The sequence below is a fragment of the Equus asinus genome, chromosome 7, assembly GCF_041296235.1.
Source record: "Equus asinus isolate D_3611 breed Donkey chromosome 7, EquAss-T2T_v2, whole genome shotgun sequence".
NCBI lineage: Eukaryota > Metazoa > Chordata > Mammalia > Perissodactyla > Equidae > Equus > Equus asinus.
The window spans coordinates 17,716,482-17,737,082 of NC_091796.1; the positions used below are offsets into that span (position 1 = coordinate 17,716,482).

At 39.6% G+C, this 20,601-nt stretch overlaps 1 protein-coding gene across 6 annotated transcripts in view; it reads left to right on the plus strand.

The window, feature by feature from the left end:
* Nucleotides 1–872: 872 nt before the first annotated feature.
* LMAN1 (lectin, mannose binding 1) overlaps nucleotides 873–20,601 on the plus strand; it is a 28,447-nt gene continuing 8,718 nt past the window's right edge. For 3 of the 6 annotated variants that reach the window (XM_014859062.3, XM_014859063.3, XM_014859064.3), the window contains exons 1-10: nucleotides 873–1,274; nucleotides 4,505–4,659; nucleotides 4,743–4,850; nucleotides 5,735–5,796; nucleotides 6,957–7,056; nucleotides 10,927–11,050; nucleotides 12,651–12,709; nucleotides 13,157–13,289; nucleotides 14,917–15,110; nucleotides 15,240–15,310. In XM_014859062.3, coding sequence (XP_014714548.1) covers nucleotides 1,046–1,274; nucleotides 4,505–4,659; nucleotides 4,743–4,850; nucleotides 5,735–5,796; nucleotides 6,957–7,056; nucleotides 10,927–11,050; nucleotides 12,651–12,709; nucleotides 13,157–13,289; nucleotides 14,917–15,110; nucleotides 15,240–15,310 — 1,235 coding nt within the window. In that variant the 5' untranslated portion in view covers nucleotides 873–1,045. The remainder of the gene's footprint in view (nucleotides 1,275–4,504; nucleotides 4,660–4,742; nucleotides 4,851–5,734; nucleotides 5,797–6,956; nucleotides 7,057–10,926; nucleotides 11,051–12,650; nucleotides 12,710–13,156; nucleotides 13,290–14,916; nucleotides 15,111–15,239; nucleotides 15,311–20,601) is intronic. The other 3 variants (XM_014859065.3, XM_070512933.1, XM_070512934.1) reach the window with 1 other exon arrangement.

Sequence of the window (20,601 nt, forward strand, 5' to 3'; positions counted from 1 at the left end):
ATAAGGTGGGCTAGTGTGGTGCTTATAGCCCAGATGAACAGAGCTAATAAAATAAACAACTTACATCATACTGCTTATCCTCAGATTTTTTAAAAAAATCATTATAAGACATTTATAAGAAACAAAACACTGGATGACCACGAATATTTTGACAATATTTTTTCTAAATAAGGGAAAGAAGATTCCCTTTAAAATGCAGAGTTATTTGTTGAGTCAAAGACCAATACTATCTCAAATGTCCCGGTTCTGTTGACCCCTTCTTCCATAACTCATAATCCCTCTTACCAAAACTAAACAAAACTCTGTTTCTTTGAATGCACTATTGCTATGGTTTCAAAATTTGGAAAGCTCTTGTTAGTAAATTTTGAGAGAGGTAAAGGTTGAGTGACAAATTCATGGAAACTCCTGATTCAACAACAAAACGATCCTAGGGCTCTACAGCCTTGTGGACCACTGGTTCCCCGTTTGAAATGCCCTCACACAGGTTGCTGGAGATTAGAGGACTGGAACTGAGTTTAGTATTCGCGATTATGCCTTATTTCTGGAAAGGCTTGTTTCTGCAAAGTCCACCTAAGAAAACCAGCTACTGCATAATTGGTATCCCATCAAAACGAATGCCTTTCTTCTAAGGAAGGTCTGCTATAGCAGAGAGCACTGATACGGCGGAATCACAGGTGTTAGAGCTCGCGAATTCCACCAATAAGGTATGTTAGGAGGCAGGAGAAAGCTTCTGGCAGGTAGACACGGGGCCAGCTCCTCTACACTCCGCGTCACGTGGGAAGGGAATGTTGGAGTCCCTTTCCCGCCTCACGAGAGGACTGGAGGAGCGCGCGGCCCTCACCGCCTCCAGGCCCCGCCCCCTCGCGCACGGCCCCGCCCACAGGTGCTCCAGAGCTGGCAGCTGCCTGGGTAGCGAGGCCGGGGGCGGGGCTCACCCTTGCCCTCGGGGGCCCTCACGCTCCGCCAATCAGCGAGCGCCCTGTTGGCCGTCCGCGGCTCCCGCGCCCCTCCCCCTCCCGCCGGCCTCCTCTTCGCAGAATCCAAGATGGCGGGATCCAGGCAAAGGGGTTCCCAGGCCAGAGCTCGGCGGCTCTTCTGCGCCTTGCTGCTGTCGCTCAGTCGCTTCGTCGGTGGCGATGGCGTGGGAGGCGACCCCGCGGCTGCCGGCACCCCAGCCGCGCTGCCACATCGCCGTTTCGAATACAAATACAGCTTCAAAGGGCCGCACCTGGTGCAGAGCGACGGGACCGTGCCCTTCTGGGCCCACGCGGGGAGTAAGCCGGGGCAGAGGGCGGGGGGCCCGGATCCCCTCCTCGCCTTGCGCCTCCTCCTCTTCACCCTCTTCCCCGCTGCACGCCATCTGCACGGTGGAGGGGCCCCTTCTCAGCAGCCCCTTCTGCAGGTCGGCTCTGCTCCGCAAGGTTCCCGCCGCCTCACCCCCAGCCTTGCCCCCCGTTCTGTCCACCTGCCCTTCCTCCTGTCCTCTCTTCTTTGATCGCATCGGTTCTTTCTGTTTGATCTAGAGGTGTTTTGTTACTTCCTACGCTTCCAAGCGCTCACTTCAACTTGCTTCTGGGCATCACGTTTCAGCCTGCCGCCACGTCTCAAGGGGAAACGTCCCGCAGCCGCACCCCTAGCCATCCCAACCTGAGACCTGTTCGCGCAGCCCCCCTACCTCCTTTCCCGCTCCCCCTCGGCTCTCCCCTGCTTTTTTCCCTCCGGTGTTAGCCATGTAAGTTAATGCTCCAGTTTGTACCCCATATCCCCTGATGGCTCCAGAGATGGCATATGTTGGTTTTAGAGTAATTTTTAATTCCGTGTCAGAGGACGTTCTTCTCAGCCTGTTGGAGCTACACCTTAAATTTGCCTCTCTCCATGACTTGGTGTGGTCTTTGATCTTTTCTCTTGTGATAACACATTATGCAATAGTCACACTCAGTCCTTTATTTAGTAGAAGAAACGATATATTTTTTAGTATTGATTGCTTCAGAATTTGAGACTAAGAATAGCATTCTATCTACAGCTTTTTTTTTTTTTAGTGTTTTTGAAAAGTTGGAACAAGCTATGCTCCATGTTTTATTCACTCTGTGTTTGGCACTGTTAGTCGGTAAGAGAGCCTTGCTACACGTTTACATATGTGAAAGAAAACAAAACTGTCGTTTAGTGCTGATGTGTCACTGCTGACTAAGGAACCGGCTGTAGCACTTGGCGTGCTGTAAGCTCCGTTCAGTGACCGTCAGATGCACCCTTTGAAACAAGCGGCTAATGCCTTTATATGGGATGAGAAGCTCTAACAATTTGAATTCCATTGTTATGTGTAGTTAAGCGATCATTTAGATAAGGTTTATATACATCATTTTAGATTGTCCAATGCTTGAAACAGAATGTTCCATTTCTAGAAAGTAATTACTGAATAGGAAGCACACTTTTAGGAAGGGCCGTTTGACTGAAATTAACATGTAATTAAAAGGTATAAATTTCAATTTGACATAATGACCAAGTTATTAAATTTGAAGCAGAGTGTAATTATTTTGTTACTCAGCAGACATTATGTGCCCACTCATCAAGGGTGTATTGCTGAACATTTGTTATCAAGGTAACATTGTTCTTAATACACAAAGATGATGCAGATATACCAAACACAGTTTTGGGGGTTTTTGTTTTTCTTTTTGGAGCAATGATGAATTTTTCAGCAGTGGTGATGAGTTTGTTCATACTTTTTCACTTCTGCATCTCTCCATTGCCTGCTTGCTCTTCTGTCTCTTTCTCACACTTAACACCAGCCAATTAGCAATATTAGCCAATTGCTCAAATTAGTTACCTAACTACAGAGCCTATAACCAGCTCAGCTTGTCTGCTGCAGAAATGTCAGATGACATACTTGGACGAATTAAAGTTTGATGGCTAGACTGCATTTGAAATAGAGGGATTACTATTTTACCCGTGACTTTCCTATCTCCTGACTCTGGGAATCACTGCTGTGGTATCCCTTGCTTTCATTTTCACTGTAATTTTTACAATTTCAGTGTTTTCTTGACTTCATTGATCATTGTTTCCCTTTTCATTTTGCCCTGAGATCCATTATTTAAAACAATTTTTTAAAACAGAGAAATTTAAGATGCAATTTAAACATGGCCCTTTACATTCATCCCTAAAGCAAGACAAATCTATGGTGTTTCTTTTTCTCACCTCTAATGGCCTTTTATACTGTCAGTACACATCCCTGGGTCCATAAGGGCAAAAAATGATAACAGTTTGTCACTCTTTATAGCTCTCAGAGTTCTTTCACCTTCATTCTCTGATTTGATTCTTAATAGGCAAGGCAAGTATTATCTGTTTTATAGATGAAAAAACTGATGTTCAGAAAGATGAAGGTTCTTGGAAAGGGTTACATAGCTGGTGTCAGTAAACAGAACTCAAATCTAGGTCTTCTGATTCTATATCCCATGCTCTTTCCATGATGCCTGCCCCCAACTTTGCAGCGTTTGAAAGTGACGGTGACAAATAGTGGCTGATCTTAGTAAAGTATCTTAACTTTACTTGTCTTTTTGTAAGTTTTTCCTACCTCTAAAGAGATAATAGACTTATTTCCCAGCGTGGATGTCCAAACTGGTTAACATCTAAGAGTGTGCTAGAATTCTTCCAGTTTAGGCCTTTAGTAATTATGTAGTCCAATAATAGGAATAGCTGACATTTATTGAAACATTTACATGCACTTATGAAGGCACTTACATGCCTGTGAGGTTGTTAGAGAAATGGAGCAGCGTCAACAATCGAACAGCTAATAGGTGGTGGAGCTGGGACGTGAACCTAGTTTGGAAATGCAAACCACCATTTTGGGCTTCACCGTTCTCTCTGAGAATCTGCTGACGCTGAAGAACTGTTTATTGACTTGAAATTCAGTGGACCCTCTCCCTAGAAGAATTCATATATGCACAAAATTTTGCATATAACTTTTGGGGTGTTTATGGAAGTAATTGAGCCCAGCCCCTTCATTTTACAGGTGAACATATGGTGGACCCAAGAGAGTAAGAGAATTATTTGCTCAAAGTCACACAGCTGAACTGAGACTAGGAATAAGTCTCTTGATTCCTAGTGGTATGTTCTTTTCACAATGTTTGAGCTTTCCAACATTTGTAAACTGGTAAAATAAATTGCAGTTTAAAAAAAATAATATGCAAATTTTTGATGTATTTGAAAAAGAATACTATGAGGGGATCAAATAGTTTCTTTGCCTTTTAAGCCATAATTTCCTCCATCCTGCCCCTTGAGTTTAATTTTTTTTGCAATATTTCACTATTCAAAAGATAAGAGGGGAGGGTGTTAGAATGCCCTAAAATGTAAAGTTGAAATTGTCAACATGAAATTTTTTCGTATCAAAGTTATTGTACAGGTTACTGAGTTAAAATTACATCTCTATAGGTATGTGTAACCGTTTTTTAATGATTCATTGAGTTTTACCTAATTATAACTTAAAGCTTTGCTTCCCTGGTTTTTGTTCTAGATGCTATTCCAAGTTCAGATCAAATTCGAATAACACCATCTTTAAAAAGCCAAAGAGGATCAGTGTGGACAAAGACAAAAGCAGCCTTTGAGAACTGGGAAGTTGAGGTGACATTTCGAGTGACTGGAAGAGGTCGAATTGGAGCTGATGGCCTGGTATGGTCATTTCTTTAACTTAGAAAATGTATATAAATGCATATACCACCAGCCTCTCAATGGTCCCCGTTATATATTCACAGGCAATTTGGTATACAGAAAATCAAGGCTTGGAGGGTCCTGTGTTTGGATCGGCTGATATGTGGAATGGTGTTGGAGTATTTTTCGATTCTTTTGACAATGATGGAAAGGTATATTTGTTGTCAGCACTATTACTCGCTTTAATATGTTTACTAACAAAATTAGGCTGTGAGAAATAGAGCTTGTTTTACTGTTTTGTCAGTTTAGTAGAACTCCCCAAGCTATATTTTTAATATAATGGTTAGTCTTTATGTAACTGAGAATTTACAAATACAAAGCTATGAGTACATGGTTTGTCATACACCAGCTTGAGGCCATACGGGAGCCCTAACTCTGAGAACTGGGCAGTGACCTCCCGCCCTACTGCCCTGTGTGTGCTTAGTAACTTTGATGGAAGAGCATGAGTCGTTTAGAAGTAGGCAGTGAAACCAGTAGTATTAAGAAAACCGTAACAGTTTTCGTGAAAATACCCATGTGCGTTACTACTGCTAACTTACGTGCTAATATCTTTTCCTATGTTGATCACTCTTTTTGATCAGCCAGTTTCTCTAATGATCTCTCCTAAAACAGTTAAGGACAAAATGTGCTTACATATTGGAAACATTAACTTGTGCTTCAGCAGCCTTAAGATTGGTGATCTTTGTTTTAGGTTGTTTCTCTACTGATTTTCAGAGGTCATTGTTAAACAATTTGAAGTTGAACCGTAATAATTCAGTGAATGCTGCGGCCGTGTTTGTCCTGTTACTAAACTCCCATAAGCTCATGTTTGTGCCACGTGCATGGTGTCCTCAGATATGTGTTGAGGTTGACTATTCAAAGACAAGGCACGTCAATCTTTATTGCGGTGTTAAGTAACTGTTTTTGAATGATTCTAAGAGTGTGGTAAATTTTTTCTAAATAAGTGGAAGTCTCTTCTGGAGAAGTAATCCTCCAGAACAATCTAGAATTCTTTGATCTAAGGACTTTAAAACAAATACATTCTCTTTATTTTCAGAAAAATAATCCTGCTATAGTAATTATAGGCAACAATGGACAATTCCATTATGACCATCAAAAGTACGTATGTGTTTTTTTACATTATTCCTGATTTCAGCTTCTTTTTGGAAACCTTATAAAATATGTTGTTTCAAATCTGAATATTTTTCAGATGAAGTAAGATTATTCTCTTTCTTGAGATGTATTTTATAAGTTGGTGGAAAAGTCTTATTTTATTTGGTTCTGTTTTTAAGTTCTTTCTGTGGACTACCCCAGGTTTCAAACATAAAAATGTTTTTTATTTACTCTAAAATTAGATAATACTTGTGAAGGTTTATAAAATGTTCCTGGCTCTCAGTGATGCCACTAGTCGTGTTTTTTCGTCTTTATTAAAAGGGATCTTTCAGAAATAAAATTCAGAGCCTTGACCAAACTAATGACTAAGCAGTTTACACTACTCGTTCAACCTTAGTATTGCTTTCTTTAAAGACTCTCAGTGGCTACAAAGCTTGTAAGTGTTTAGTTTATTTACAATGTGTATGGATTAGGTATGTACATTTTTCATTTTTACATGTTCGTTGTGAGAGGAATTACCTTTTAGCCAATCAGTGAACTGTAAGAAAAATTCCTTATCCACACTCCTGTTTGCTGTTTGCTACCTTAGTGATTTCCACTCTGGTAGTTTATCACAGTTGCCCGTGGAGCTATTTGGAGTAGACGTGCCTGGGCCTCTCTGTGGTTCTGCTTCAGTTGATTGAGGGCAGTATCTGCGAAATTGCTTTTTTGTGTGTGTTTGAGGAAGATTGGCCCTGAACTAACACCTGCTGCCAATCTTCCTCTTGGTACTTGAGGAAGATTGTCGTTGAGCCAACATCTGTGCCAGCGTTCCTCTACCTTGTATGGCTTGACGAGTAGTGTATAGGTCTGTGCCCAGGATCCAAACCCATGAACCCTGGGCCACTGAAGCAGAGTGTGTGAACTTAACCACTATGCCACCGGGCCGGCCCAGGATCTGCATTTTTAAAAGCTCCCTATGTTGATTCTGATTCTGCCCTGGAGTAGAGGACTGCTGCTTTAGTCAACTTTGTGTCTTCTGAAGAAATAACTTCAGCTATCCCAAGACTTTGTCATAGCTTGGTATTATTTTAATCTTCCCAAACATTAATAATTTCAAAAAGTGAGTTTTTAAATACTAAAAAGTTTTAAGTTTCTTGTTTGTTTTCCTTTCCCTCATTCTATAGTGATGGTGCTAATCAAGCTTTAGCAAGTTGCCAGAGGGACTTTCGTAATAAACCCTATCCTGTCCGAGCAAAGGTTATATATTACCAGAAAACATTGACAGTAAGTAACATGCATTTAGAGATAATCAAATTCTAGTAAGTCTTTTCATCCTGAATCCTTGACAGAAGTTAAATGTATTTAAATTTGGATATTGTTCATCAGTGTTACTCTGAGAGAACAGAGTGGCTTCAAAGCTCCATGTAAGTGGCCGCGTGTTATAAAACCTTGCCAGTAGGTTTGCATTTAGTTAGTAAATGTTTAAGCATCCTGCTGTATGCCACACATTATATACTTATCCAAGCCTTCAAGATACAAATGTGCCTAAGACAAAGGTCATTTTCTCCAAAGAGCTTGTAGTCTCATGGAGGAGACACTTAGATAGTGTTACTATGCTTTGTGATAAATGCTACCTCAGAGATATCACTAAGGGATCAAGGGTTTAGAATCCTGTCATCCTGACAAGCGGGAGAGGGGAAGGTCAGGAAGTTTCTCAGAGTTGAACTGCACCTTGAAGGGGAAATAGAGATTTCTGAGATGGAGTGCATGTTCCAGGCAGAGGGACTTGAGAGAAATGGAAAGATTTGGGAAAGGCAAGTCGTCTTGTATGCCTGGAGGATAGAGGAGACCCATGGGAAGTGAGGTTGAAAGGTCGGCAGTAACGGGTCTTGCAGACCTCATTTAGTTTATTCTATAAGAAACTGTTAAAAGAGTTTTAAGCAGGAAGTGAAAGGGTCCAATCTGCAATTTAGGAAGCTGCCTTAGGCAGCAGTGTTTTTATAATGGTATTTGTGAAAGGAGCCAAGGATAAGATGATTTAGACTCCTTGGCTCTTAAGAGGCCACATCCTGTGCCTGGTACTTTATATGTGGTTTCTCATTTGTTCTTTCCAACAGCCTGCTGGGGTAGGCTTCCCCATTTACACACAGGGAAATTGAGTATGGGGGATTTTAAGTTACCTGGACAGCATCATACCAAATGAGTAACAGAACTGTGATTTAAACCCAGCACTAATGTAACTGCGAGACTCCACTTGTGGTGTGAACCAGGTAGAGGGAAGATAGAGGGGAGATGATTAGGAGGTGGAGACTATAGGACTTAGTGCTAGCTTGTTAGGGGGTAGGGAGGTGAATACAGATTCGGAGTCAAAGATAGTTCCTGAATTTCTGGCCAATTTTACAACTAAGTGGTTCCAGTAACTTGCCTGGTTCCATTAACTAGCCAAGAAGCAGCTCATTTGTTTGTGTTTGTTTGAGGGAGGAGTGGGAAAGCAGAGGGTTGATAATGAGTAGACAAATTGAGTTTAGAGTAATACTTCGGTGGATCTATCCAGCTGGCAGTTATAATAACTAAGATCACTAATGCAGTGTCAGCTTTGTTTTTTGAAGACGCTATCTATATCTGGTTATACAATACTTATAAGTAAAAAATATTTTGTATAAATTTTTATTTCCCCTAAATCATGAGCTAGCCTTATACTCCTGTGTATAAAACTCTGAAAAAGGTGGTTCCTTGGAAAACTGTGTTGTCTCATTCTTATATTCCACGCTAATTTAGAGAGCTCAGAGTAGAGGAAGTGTCCAGTCTATTATGATCGACTTGGATTTGAATTCCACTGAAATGATACATCTTGTACAGTCTCATCAGGGTCATCAGTAAATCCCACTTACCTTCCTGTGGCAGAACCCAGGCACCAACCATCACACTCTTGAGCTGACCCATTGCAGGGAGGCCTTGAGCCCTGCCAGCAGTTCCCAAAACAATAGTCCTGCAAAATGTACTCCCACAGGAGTTCCATGGTCAGATGAGATTGGGCATGAATGCGCATGTGAGCACATTAGAGATTCTGGGAGGTCCTGAAATAAACATTTACTGAATCCCACATTTTTCAGTCTTACTTGACCATGGAATTCTTTTTTCACCTAATATCTATGAAGGTCTATAGAGGCGGTGTTCTGAAGAATACATTCTAGAGAGACTTGGGAGTTCGCATGGCTGTGACTCAGTGGTTCTATTCTTTTGGCTCAGTCTGTCGCCCCTGTAATTTTCTATCTCGAGGAGTCATACTCATTCTTGAACACACTAGTTCAGATCCCTTTTTCCATCAGATTTCCCAAACACCAGCTCATAATGATCTGTTTCTCCTAAACTTGTATTTTTTTTCAATGCTTCTGTGGGTTTTAAAATATATTGTCCTGAGTTGCTAGTTAACTCTGTGTTTGAACGTCTTTTCTCATCAATATAATTGTAAACTTCTCAGTGCAGGCATTATATCCTGTATTCCTCCTAGTCCCTAATATTGTACCCATTTTAGGTACTCAGGAGCTGTTTGTTAAATTAGGACTTACACGCTTAACTTGTCCCAGCTGTTTGAACTTCAGAGGGGAAGGCAAAGTAAGGGGAGCAAGAGATGCTATTGGTGGAGGAAACATGGTCAAAACAAGAGACTTTCAATACTGCTAGTATACTATTTAACGGTGGGCTAAACCTATAAGGCGAATAGGAATGTTCTTGATGCCCTCATAAAGGAGTGTTGCTGGTGTTAATCAGTGGACACATTGTACGTGTACGGTCACAGTCCCCACCTTCCTCCAAAGTCGTAGTACAATGAATACATTGTACCCTTTTTTTAAAACAAGAATTAGAACTAGACAGTAAAGACTCCTGATGAATTTTCAGTTTGTCGGGATTCAAGGAAAAATACTGAACAGTTAAAATAGAAAAGTTTTTAGTATTGGAATTAGAATGGGATTAACTTAACCCATTTTTTTTTTTAGCTCTCAAAGGCAGATGTCTCCCTGATCACTGATTCTGATTTGAAAGACTCTATAGAGGAGTGCCATTGTAAAAGGTGTAAACTGAAATAGGAGCGTTACTGATCAGAGGAAGCAAATATTAATATCAGGCAACTCAATGGCAGGTGATCTAAAAAAGTTGATAGTTCACATTTCCATCCTACGTTATATAGAGATTAACCCTTCACATTGACAGGTATCTTATTCCTTGCTGAAAATTTGGACAGAATACTGTGACGTTTACCTGTGTGAGTTAATTTTGACTATCACTGACAGACCTTTGCATCTGGAAGTAGTGATTGAAGTGCCCTTCCTCTGGTGGCATGGACCTACTCCTTTTGCTTCCCCTCTATCCCATTGCCTCTTGGCTTGGGGTCAGGCTGGTGACTGGGTATTGAAGAGGCTACACCACTGCTTGACTGGGATCATGAGAAGAGTATTCATGTGTCAGGTGGATTCCTGAGCTTTCTTAGAATTCCAAGGTTTTTTAAAAGACATTTAAAGTCATTACTTCAAATATACATTCTGCAGAGTAGATACTTATATGTCTTTTTTTTTTAATTTTCTGCCTTTTTTGTCAAAATGACTTCTGTCACTTTTGCTGTCTCTCTTGTAACTTATTACAGTCCAGTTACCTCATTAATTTAATGAAGAGAAGCTCACTACTTGTTAAGGCACTCTATTTAATTTTCAACTAGCTGTAGTGAAAATTGTAAATTCAACCTCTTGGTTTGTCTCTGTCACCAAGATTGCGGAATAAATCTGAGCCCTCTTCTGTCTGACCCATTCAGAGGAAGTAATCATGGTTCCCTAAGTCTTCTTGAGAGAAGGTGAACCATATTCTGTTTTAGAAAGGTTTTCGTGAAAAGTTATCAGATTTTTCTCTTTAAACCTTTGACACACTGTAAGGCAAAAACTGTTTTCATAAGTGAAATAACTTGTGTAACGATACCGAAGAAGCGAGGTGATTTAATGGACAAGGATTACCCTTTATAATAGGAGAGAAAGCTGATAGCTTTTTGACAGTTGGATATTAGACCAAATAGAAAGATCAGATAGCATTAGTCATAAATTGACTATTTGAAATTCGTGTTACAGTGTCTGTTGTAAAACCTATAGCTACAGTATGTCTTTCTAGGTAATGATCAATAATGGCTTCACACCAGATAAAAATGATTATGAATTTTGCGCCAAAGTGGAAAATATGATTATCCCCGCACAAGGGCATTTTGGAATATCTGCTGCAACTGGGGGTCTTGCAGGTAAATCTTACCCATTAATATTAAAAGTTTGTGAATTGAGTTTTATTGGGAATAGTATATGTTGGAGCTGCGTAGACTTGTTTGCTCTTAGCCTTGTAAGACTAGTTGTAACCTTCCCATAGTCTGTGATGCCCGTCATGTGGTCTCTTGGGACCGCTAATTCTCTACTTATGTTCTGTAGCTGAACAGTTGGCTGGGACTGCGTACATTACGTCAATGAGAGCTTCCATTTGGCTGCTACTTCATAGTGAAGGAGACATATTTAAAGTCGAGGCTATAAAAGGCTCGTTGCCAAGAGCTTTAGGGTCCTAAGAGTTATCACAGCACATTTAAATGAATGTGGTAGCCTGAGGAAATATTACTTGGGACTAAACTGTAAACGAGATATATTTACCCTTTTTCTTCCACATGTATTGATAAATGAACTTACTATTTGACATTACCATCTTGTGTTTATATAGCGCATTGTATAATATTTTTATTATTTTCACATACATGAATTGTTTGTTACAACAACACAGGGTGGGAGGGAGAGAGGATAGAGCATATTTACCCTATTTTTAGATGAGTTTAATCTGGGATTAAAGGACTTTCTCAAGATCACAGGCCAGTAGTGGTCAGCCCCAGGCAGGACTTGGGTTAGATTTCCGACTCCTGGGTTCAGTGCCTTTTTACACTGCATGACTTCTAAAGTTACTTAACTGGCACTGCAGCGTACAGTTTGCTCTCTACTCTGGCTGCACCTCTAGATCTCCATGGTGGTGGCAGAGGGCATCGAGATGGCCGCACAGCTGAAATTAATTGCTCTTGCTTTGTGGATGTGGCTAGCCAGGATTGGTATTTTAGTTCAATATTAAGAGGTTTGATCTGCTAGGTCCCTGTTTTCAGCTTAAACAGCTTGAAATTAATTCATTTTTTTATGTGATTTAAGATAAAATTGTTAATGTCTGCTGTGTGAGGGAAATAAATATGAATGATGTATAGATAAAGTAATCATATTATTGAAATCAGGATGCTTTGGGAGTACAAGGAGAGGCTGCTAGTAATGCCAGGATGACATGGATAAACAGGACTGTCCCAGTAAGCCAGGACAGAGCAGTGTCGTAGTTCTAACAAGAAAGTAAGGCAGGAAGTGATGAGCGCTGTGAGAGAGAATGAGAGACGGACAGGCACAGGAAGGACGTGAAGGACAGGCTTTCGTCTTTAGGCTGGCACGTAGTCCACGAAGGAGATTGGTGGGACAATACGGGAGGATCTTGGTTGCAGGATGAGGAGTTTGGGCTTGTTTTCACCCTTCACTTGTTTCTTCATTCCCTTACCAGACACTTGGTAAACATCTGTTGTATGTTAAACACTGCTGCGTGTTCTGGTTTAGGATTTAAGAAAGTGAATTTTAGCTTATTTCTAATGTAAATCTTTCAGATGAATTTTTATCTCTAAGCTCACAGAACCCCACTGCCTTTACTAAATTAGAGCTAATTTTTGTTATTTCTCTCATTGATTATTATTTTTTAAAGCAGTAGATATCTATAAAGTAAATTTACGACCATAAAAATAATCTATTATGAAACTTTTTTAGATTTTTTTTTTTAATTTGTAGATGACCATGATGTCCTTTCTTTTCTGACTTTCCAATTGACTGAGCCTGGGAAAGAGCCAGTAAGTATACACATTTTTTTCAAAAAGTTTGTTTTTAGTTCACGCGTATTGCCTCATAGCTGAAAACCTGGGAAGACTGACTTAGGTTCGGACCTCGTTTCTGCTAGTTCCTGCCGCATGACCTTGTACAAGTACAAACCTCTGTAACGCTGCATTTCTTCATTGCACAACTGAGGTTTCGTCCTGGCCACCTCCTGACATTGTAAGCCTTAAATAAGACGTGCTCTGCTAAAAAGCACTTAAAAAACGCTAGTGGTTACTGTTACTCTTTGTTGGAATTATTAGTAGCAAGAGTAAATTTGCTGTGATTTAAATAAGAAGTAACATTTTTATGTTAACCTTTCAACTCATGGTAGAGTAGTTAAAATGAGAAAAAGAACATATATTAAGGTTTATTTTCCTACCTTTTAAATTTTTTTATTGATCTATTCTTAAATTCCAAAAAAGCCTACATTGGATAAAGAAATTTCAGAAAAAGAAAAAGAAAAGTATCAGGAGGAATTTGAGCACTTTCAACAAGAACTGGATAAAAAAAAAGAGGAATTCCAGAAGGACCACCCTGACCTTCAGGGGCATCCTGGTAAGTTGGAGAAAACTGTCCCCAGAGCTGCAGCAGTAGTTGTGGCACTCGTGTGTCACCTGGCCCTTTCATTCTTTTCATCCTCACTCTCTTACCTGGCACATCCCATGTCCGTTCTGGAAACAATTTAGGAGCAAATCGTTCGTCTTTAAAGGGCTTGGAGGTTGATGTTTATAGCAGTAAGAGTGTGCTTGAGTGCTGTGTGCAGTAGGGGTCCCGTGGGGCTGTGGATGGATGAACATGGACCGCAGGAGGGTGAGCTCCGTGAGGACGGGGATTTTGTTTGTTGTGTTTACTGCTGTGTCCTTGAAACCTAAAGAAAAAGAGAACAACAACAGTGCTGACCTAGGGATTGAGACTCAGTAAATATTTAGTCAATGAAATCATCCAAGGTTTCTGTCTTTCCTTTTAGTGGCACACAGTTACCTTGTTAATAGAGAAATAATACTTGGAAACTATCAACTATTACGAGAGTAATGTGAAGTGATTATCTGGCTCTCCTGCCCTTACTCCTCAATAGAATTCTGGACTTTAAAGGTTGAAAATTTTGAAATATTAGTTTAAGCCAATGTAATTAAGAACTTAAGTATACTACAAGTGAAGAAAAAACATGTTAGGGCCAAATGGAGTGACTTTAAATTATCTGCTAACTTTTATTGTCTGGGTTGTTCCCCATCAGCACGGTGTTCAAGGCTGTATTTCATAAGCCTGTGGCTAACTTTTGAACTCACCATGTAGTATGTGATTCTCTAAATGATCAACAGTGTGATTCAGACTTAAGATAAGAATGAAAGATAAATTTCATTCTTTTATTCAGTTTGTGTTAAACATCACATATGCTTTGTGTGCATATCCTGAAGCTTATTGCAGTAAGTGTTTGAATGAAATGCTCTATGTTCAGCATGGTCAGGTATAAAAAGAAAATCAGCTGTTCTCAACTCCATTTCTTAGTCTTTTACGTAAGTAAAATGCACAACTTTTAAGAGCATAGTTTGATGAATTTTGACAAATGGGTATACCCATTTAAACCATCGCTCATGTCCGTACGCAGGATATTTTTATCACCCCAGAAAGTTCCCTCATGCCTCTTTCAAGTCAAGCCCCCCTCCACGAAGACAACAACTATTGTGATTTCTATTAACATAGATTAGTTCTGGCTGTTCATATAAATAGAATCACATAGTGTATTTGAAGGAGGAAATGATTTTTAGGTGAAAAAATTCAGACCTAATTTATCACAAGTGTTCAACCGCCAAAGACGGTAAAAACAAAAATTGGCGGGGGAGAAGGGCAAAAGGGGTAAAGGGACACACGTGTATAGTGACGGATAAAAACTAGACTTGGTGGTGAACACAATGCAGACTGTAGAGAAACTGATATATAATAACGTACACCTGAAATTTACACAGTGTTGAAAGCCAATATAACCTCAATAAAACAATTTTTTTTAAAACAGTAATTTAATCATGATTGAATTAATTATCTGCATGTTTACTATTGGGGAGATCATAGCCCTGTGTTGATGATGTTCTAATTTTAGTATATGTTGATACTTTGGTCACTTATGGTATTTTGAAAACTTCATATGTGTAGGTGGCTCTAACTTAATTTGTAATTTCTATTTCAGCAGATGAAATATTTGAGAGTATAGGAGATCGTGAGCTGAGACAAATCTTTGAAGGACAGAATCGTATTCATCTTGAAATCAAGCAGCTGAACCGACAGTTAGATATGATTCTTGATGAACAGAGAAGATATGTCTCTTCCTTGACAGAGGAGATCTCTAAAAGAGGAGCAGGAGTCCCGGGGCAGCACGGACAGGTGAGCTTTTGAAATGTGCAGGTATGCCTGAGTTAGCCTTTGATGGAGGAGAAGCAGAAAAGAGAGGCTGCTCTGCCGAATGTTCCTGTGGAATGCAGATTATTGAATGTCATCTTGTTTTTCCTCTAGATCACTCAACAAGAACTGGATACTGTTGTGAATGCTCAGCATGAGATTCTGAGACAAGTAAATGAAGTGAAGTAAGTGTACAAAAGTAGTGTCTGTTATGTGATATCTTTATCTTAAATTCATGACTTCCGTAGATGTGCAAGCACGTTATTGTAAGATTCCTGTGGGAGGGTAAGAAGCACATTCTAGATTCATTTTATAAATAGGGGAATATAAAGTACAGAAACTTTTGATATTTAGAAACTGCAAACATGTCTAAATTTTTTAATTGTTCTAAGCTAGAAAAGAAAAAAATGCTTTAGCATCTTTAAGAAACTAGTTTTGTCCCAGTTACTTAACAGCCAGGAATGTTCATACATTTATTAAATATAAAAATAATATGGGTAATATATAACAATTCTATGAAAAATTCTAGGGGAATAAGCGTGCATAGCATTGTAGGAGTATAATACAAGCATATCTGATGCAGGAACTTCTTTTTGATGGAATGAAATCATTTTGAAGGAAGTAGGCTATGTGTGACTACCTCTTTTTTATTTCATCTTGTACCCTAAGAGAGACAGGGTTGTCCCTAAGAGGGACAAAGGGTTGGAGCAGAGAGGAGATACTGTGTCCTTGGAACATTGATAAGTTTCTAGATAGGCTTCATTTATGCAGATAATTAACAGCTTTCAATACCTGGAACAGAGAAACAGCCAAAATGTCACATTTCATAAGCTAGTACTTTAGAGCACTGCCCCAACCAATACAGCCCGTGACAAACAAGAACGTCAAGGTGAGTTCTTTAGGACAGGAATATTAAACAGGATTAGGTTAAACAGAAGGTGATGATATATAACACCTAGTGATTAAAGGCAACCCAACTTGTAACTGCAAATTTCTGTTTCTTTCGGTTGTACTGTTTGGCATATTTAAAAATCTTCAAGTTGTAAACTCATGATTAAAATATTCATGATGCTAAATGAATAAATTCTCTTAGAAATAGCCTGGATCATGTAACAGTTTTTGAATTTTTATTGTGATCTAATTTTAGACTTCAGATGTTGCAAAAATAGCACAGTTTCCATATATCCCTTGTTCATCTTCCCCTAATGTTAACATCTTACATAACCATAGTACAATTATCAGAACCAAGAAATTAACATTGGTATAGGACTACTAATTAAACTAATGATCTCATTCAGATTTCACCAGTTTTCCACCAGTGCATTTTTTCTCTTCCAGGATCCTATCCAGGATCACACATTGCATTTAGTTATTTCTCTTTAGCCTTCTACAGTCTGAAATAGTGCATCTTTCCTGGTCTTTCATGACCATGGCAATTTCCAGGAGCATTGATCAGTTATTTGGTCCAGTGTCCCTCGATTTGGGTTTGTCTGGTGTTTGCTCTTATCATGACAGGAATACAACAGTGTATCATGTGCATGATGTCGATGTGTCTTATGACAGGCGATGTTGGCTGTTATTGTTTGATTATGGTGGTTTCTTCCTTGTTTCTGTACTTCAAAGTTACTGTCTTTCCCTCGGAGGTTAGATATTTTGGGAAAGATACTTTGAGACTATGTAAATATCCTGTTTCACTTTAAACTTTTGCTTACTAGTTTTGAGCATCCATTGATGTCTTGTCTGAAACAAGAATGTGGTGTTTACCAAATGCTGCTTCGATTCCTTCTACATTTATTGATTGTAATTCTGTAAGGACCAGCTATCCCACCTCCCCATTTATTTATTTAATCAATTATTTATATCAGTATGGACTCATGAATGTTTACTATATGAGTTACAATCCACTACTATCATTATTTATTTTGTTGCTCAAATTATTCCAGCTCTAGTCATTAGGAACTCCTCCAAGTTGACTTCTGTGTTCTTTCAGCAAGACCCCATCCTTTTTTAAGCATTTCTTTATGTTCTGGTACTACCCTATGTTTCAGGCGCATCTTGTATTTTTTCTGCCCCACCTCTAGAATCAACCACTTCTCTACTGAGTGCTCGTTCTTTTTATTAGAGAAAGGTATTTAGAAACCAAGATCTGGGTGCTAGGTGTGCTCATTACTACTGGGGTGCCATTGCTTCTAGGCCTTCTTGGCGGACAGAGCTAGGGAATACAGGAATGTATGCTAACCCATACATATATACCTATCTATATTTTTGTATCCATCAACCTACATTTGTATTAAAAGACCATGATTTATCTGGATACTTTGGATTCCAGTTGGACTGAGCACTACTAGGTTGATTTTAGCCTTCCTCCTTTCCCTGTTTGAAAAGTCTTTCTCCGACAGGGAGAAACCTGGTTTTTATTATCTATAATATATTTACTTATTGGTTCAATTTTATTGTGCACATAAAGTACACACAGAGTGGTTTCAAATTGTTAACCCATATTCCTGTGAGAAATACATTTACTGACAGATTTATGTAAAGTTCCTTTTCATAAAGTTGTTTTTGCCTCTAGCCTTAACAGTATCTAGTCCAGACACCATTTTCCAGATAGTTACTTAGTTTAGTTCTCTTCTTCCCCACTCTCTTCAGTCTGGTTATGGTTCATTTATGATACAGTTAGGTTCTTTGTTAGTGTTTATATTCCTCCTACATCTGGTTGATTCTAATTTGATATTTTGGATATCTGAAGGGTATATGAATACTGTGGTTCTAAGAGATTTTAAGAGCCACAATAGATATATATTTATTCATTGAAGTATCACTCCTTTCTCAGCACTTCTACCCCATTCCCATGGTACCCCATCCCATTAATTTCTGGTTTGTTGCTTCTTGTATTTCTTCTGCACACGTGTATTGTCTTAGATCCCTCCTTGCTCATCTGACTGGCAGCATACTCAAGAGACTCTTGTGCTTTGCTTGTTTCACTTAACGGTAACACCAGAACATCTTCACATTCAGTTAGTGGTTAGTAAATCCTAGCCATCCAGTTGCATTATCCATGAAAGCACTTACTTAGGGTAGTTAGCAATCCTTGTAAATTCCCACTTACTAATTGAGAACAGATGTCATTCATACAATAACTTAGAGTAAAAAGTGAACTCAAATTTCTGAATTTGTCCTCTAGAACTTTTTCTTCAGGATTAAGCTTCACAAAAAAATGTACGAAGATAGGAAATATTTGCCTTTAATGGAAAAGGTGGTTTGTGTCTTCATGCATTTTCATATTCTTAGGGAATCATAGCAGAAATGTGTAGTTCAACCTCTGCTTCAGTTCACAGAAAGAGAAAAAAAGGCCCTGAATGATAAAAGATCACAATATGGATCTAGTTCTAGTTCTCGTTGTCTCCTCACTTTCAAGTACTCTTTCTAGCAAACCGTAAAGCCTTGACAGTTTTGTTTTCATTATAGAAATTTTCAAATACCAAAAAGTTGAGAATAATATAAGAGCCCTTCCTCATATTCTGATCGCCAACTTTGAACAGTCGTTAGTAACCAGATGTTGTCAGCCTGGGCCATTCATTATAAAGGGCCCCCATCAACCTCTCTTTAAGTTTTAGTAGCCAGTGATGGCCATAGCCTGAATCCATCATTTCGTTGGAGGTTGGGGAAGAGTTGACACTCCCATTCTAAAACTCCCTCTCCATTTAAAAAGAATTTTTCACGTCAATTCTCTGTTATCCTGAAATAGTTCAGGAAAGGCAAGATAAATACTTGATTCTTTCTCCGTATTTTTCAGAATAATGAATTGGTGCTCTGGCAATCTCCACTGTTAAACAATGTGGTATTGAGGGGTGATTTTTTTTTTTTCAACTCATGGATTTTAATGTATGTTGCTGTTTTGATCCACTAGTCTTTATAATTGATGTCCAAATTGTCTCAACTTTGGCCGCTAGCAGCCCCTACAAGTTAGCTTCTGTGTCCTGCCCCATTAGTTGCTGGTGGCTTCCTTCCTTTGGGGTGTGAGACTTCTCAGGGTTCTCTTGTACATTTCTGTGTCACACGTGGCAAAAGGCATTTTTCTTTGGAGCCCTGGTCTTTTAGTGGGAAATGGTATTTATAGACAGTCTAGTGCTGATTGCTACTGGATTGTCATTGCTTCTAGGCCTTTTCAGTGCACAGTGTTACAGATACTGTTTGAGCTTTGCCGTTCATATATGTTGGCTTGTGTCGTTTGTTAATTGGTTATATTTTTTAAATGCTGAATTCAAAGTATAAATGCTCTTTTTTGGTGAGTAGGCAGCATTTAGCATTTCATGTTTACCTTTATCTAATTAATGAGTGCCTGTTGCATTCTAGGTACTGTGCTAGACATTTTCACATGAATATTTCATGCTCTTCTGGGACCTTGCTCTTGGTTACTCTCTTCTGTACCTTTACCCTGTCCTGTAATGTAATATTTAAGCTGCCTAGCAGTCTTTATTCACTCTTGATCATCACTTATCTCATTCAAAATATGCAGCACTCTCCTTAAGCCCCATAACCCAGCCCACCAATGCCACTCTGCCTGGGAGATGATCTGTCTCCTCACCCTCCTCTCTGTGCCCCAGCCTCCCTCCCCACACCGTCTCCATCCACTCAGCTGTGTCCAGGCCAATCCTTAGCTCTGCATCAAACTCTCTGCTTCTCTGACCCATGCTCTGTCAGTGGTCCTCTCTCCGTCTTCTACCTGAACTTGTCCTTCAGTGCTGCTGCTTCCATTTATAAAAGCGCTTGTGCTTGTGTTATTCAGAACTAAGCAAAACACACCAACCTTTAATTGCCCCTTTCTATTCCTTTTACTGTTGTTTCTCTTTTCCTTCCTTTTTAGCTGAGTTTCTAAAAAAGTGACCAAGCTACCTGTCTCTGCTTCCAAACCACTGTAATTTGTCCTCATACCACTAAACCGTTCTTTCTGCAGTCACTCGTGCCCTAGTAATGAACACCTTCAGTCTTCCTCTGTCTGGACTTTTTGTGGCAGCTGACGCTTTTCCCCACTCCCTCCACCTTGAGACATTTTCCTTGTAAGGCTTCTAGCAGACCTTTCACTCTTGGCGCTCTGTGGCCTCTTGGCTTCCGTTTAGTTTTCTTCATCCATTGCTCTTCCTTCCATCATCCCTTAACACGTGTTTTTGTGTAGGGTTCTGTCCAGGCCTCTTTTCACTTGACCTGTTCCCCTAAGTTAAGTATACCCTCCTTCCAACACAATCCCACCCTCATAGGACCCTCCTTATCCTTTAACAACTCAGCCCCCCCGGGTGCCTAGCTGAGTTACATGCAGCTTTCGTCATAGAACCCTAGATGTGCCTCCATCACGTTGCTCTCCTGCTAGACTATTTATTAGTCTTGGCAGGGCAGGAATTGTCTTTTTCTCACACTGTTTATATCCCTAAAAATACCTGCCTCATAACATGTACCAAACAAATGTTAGGAGAATCAA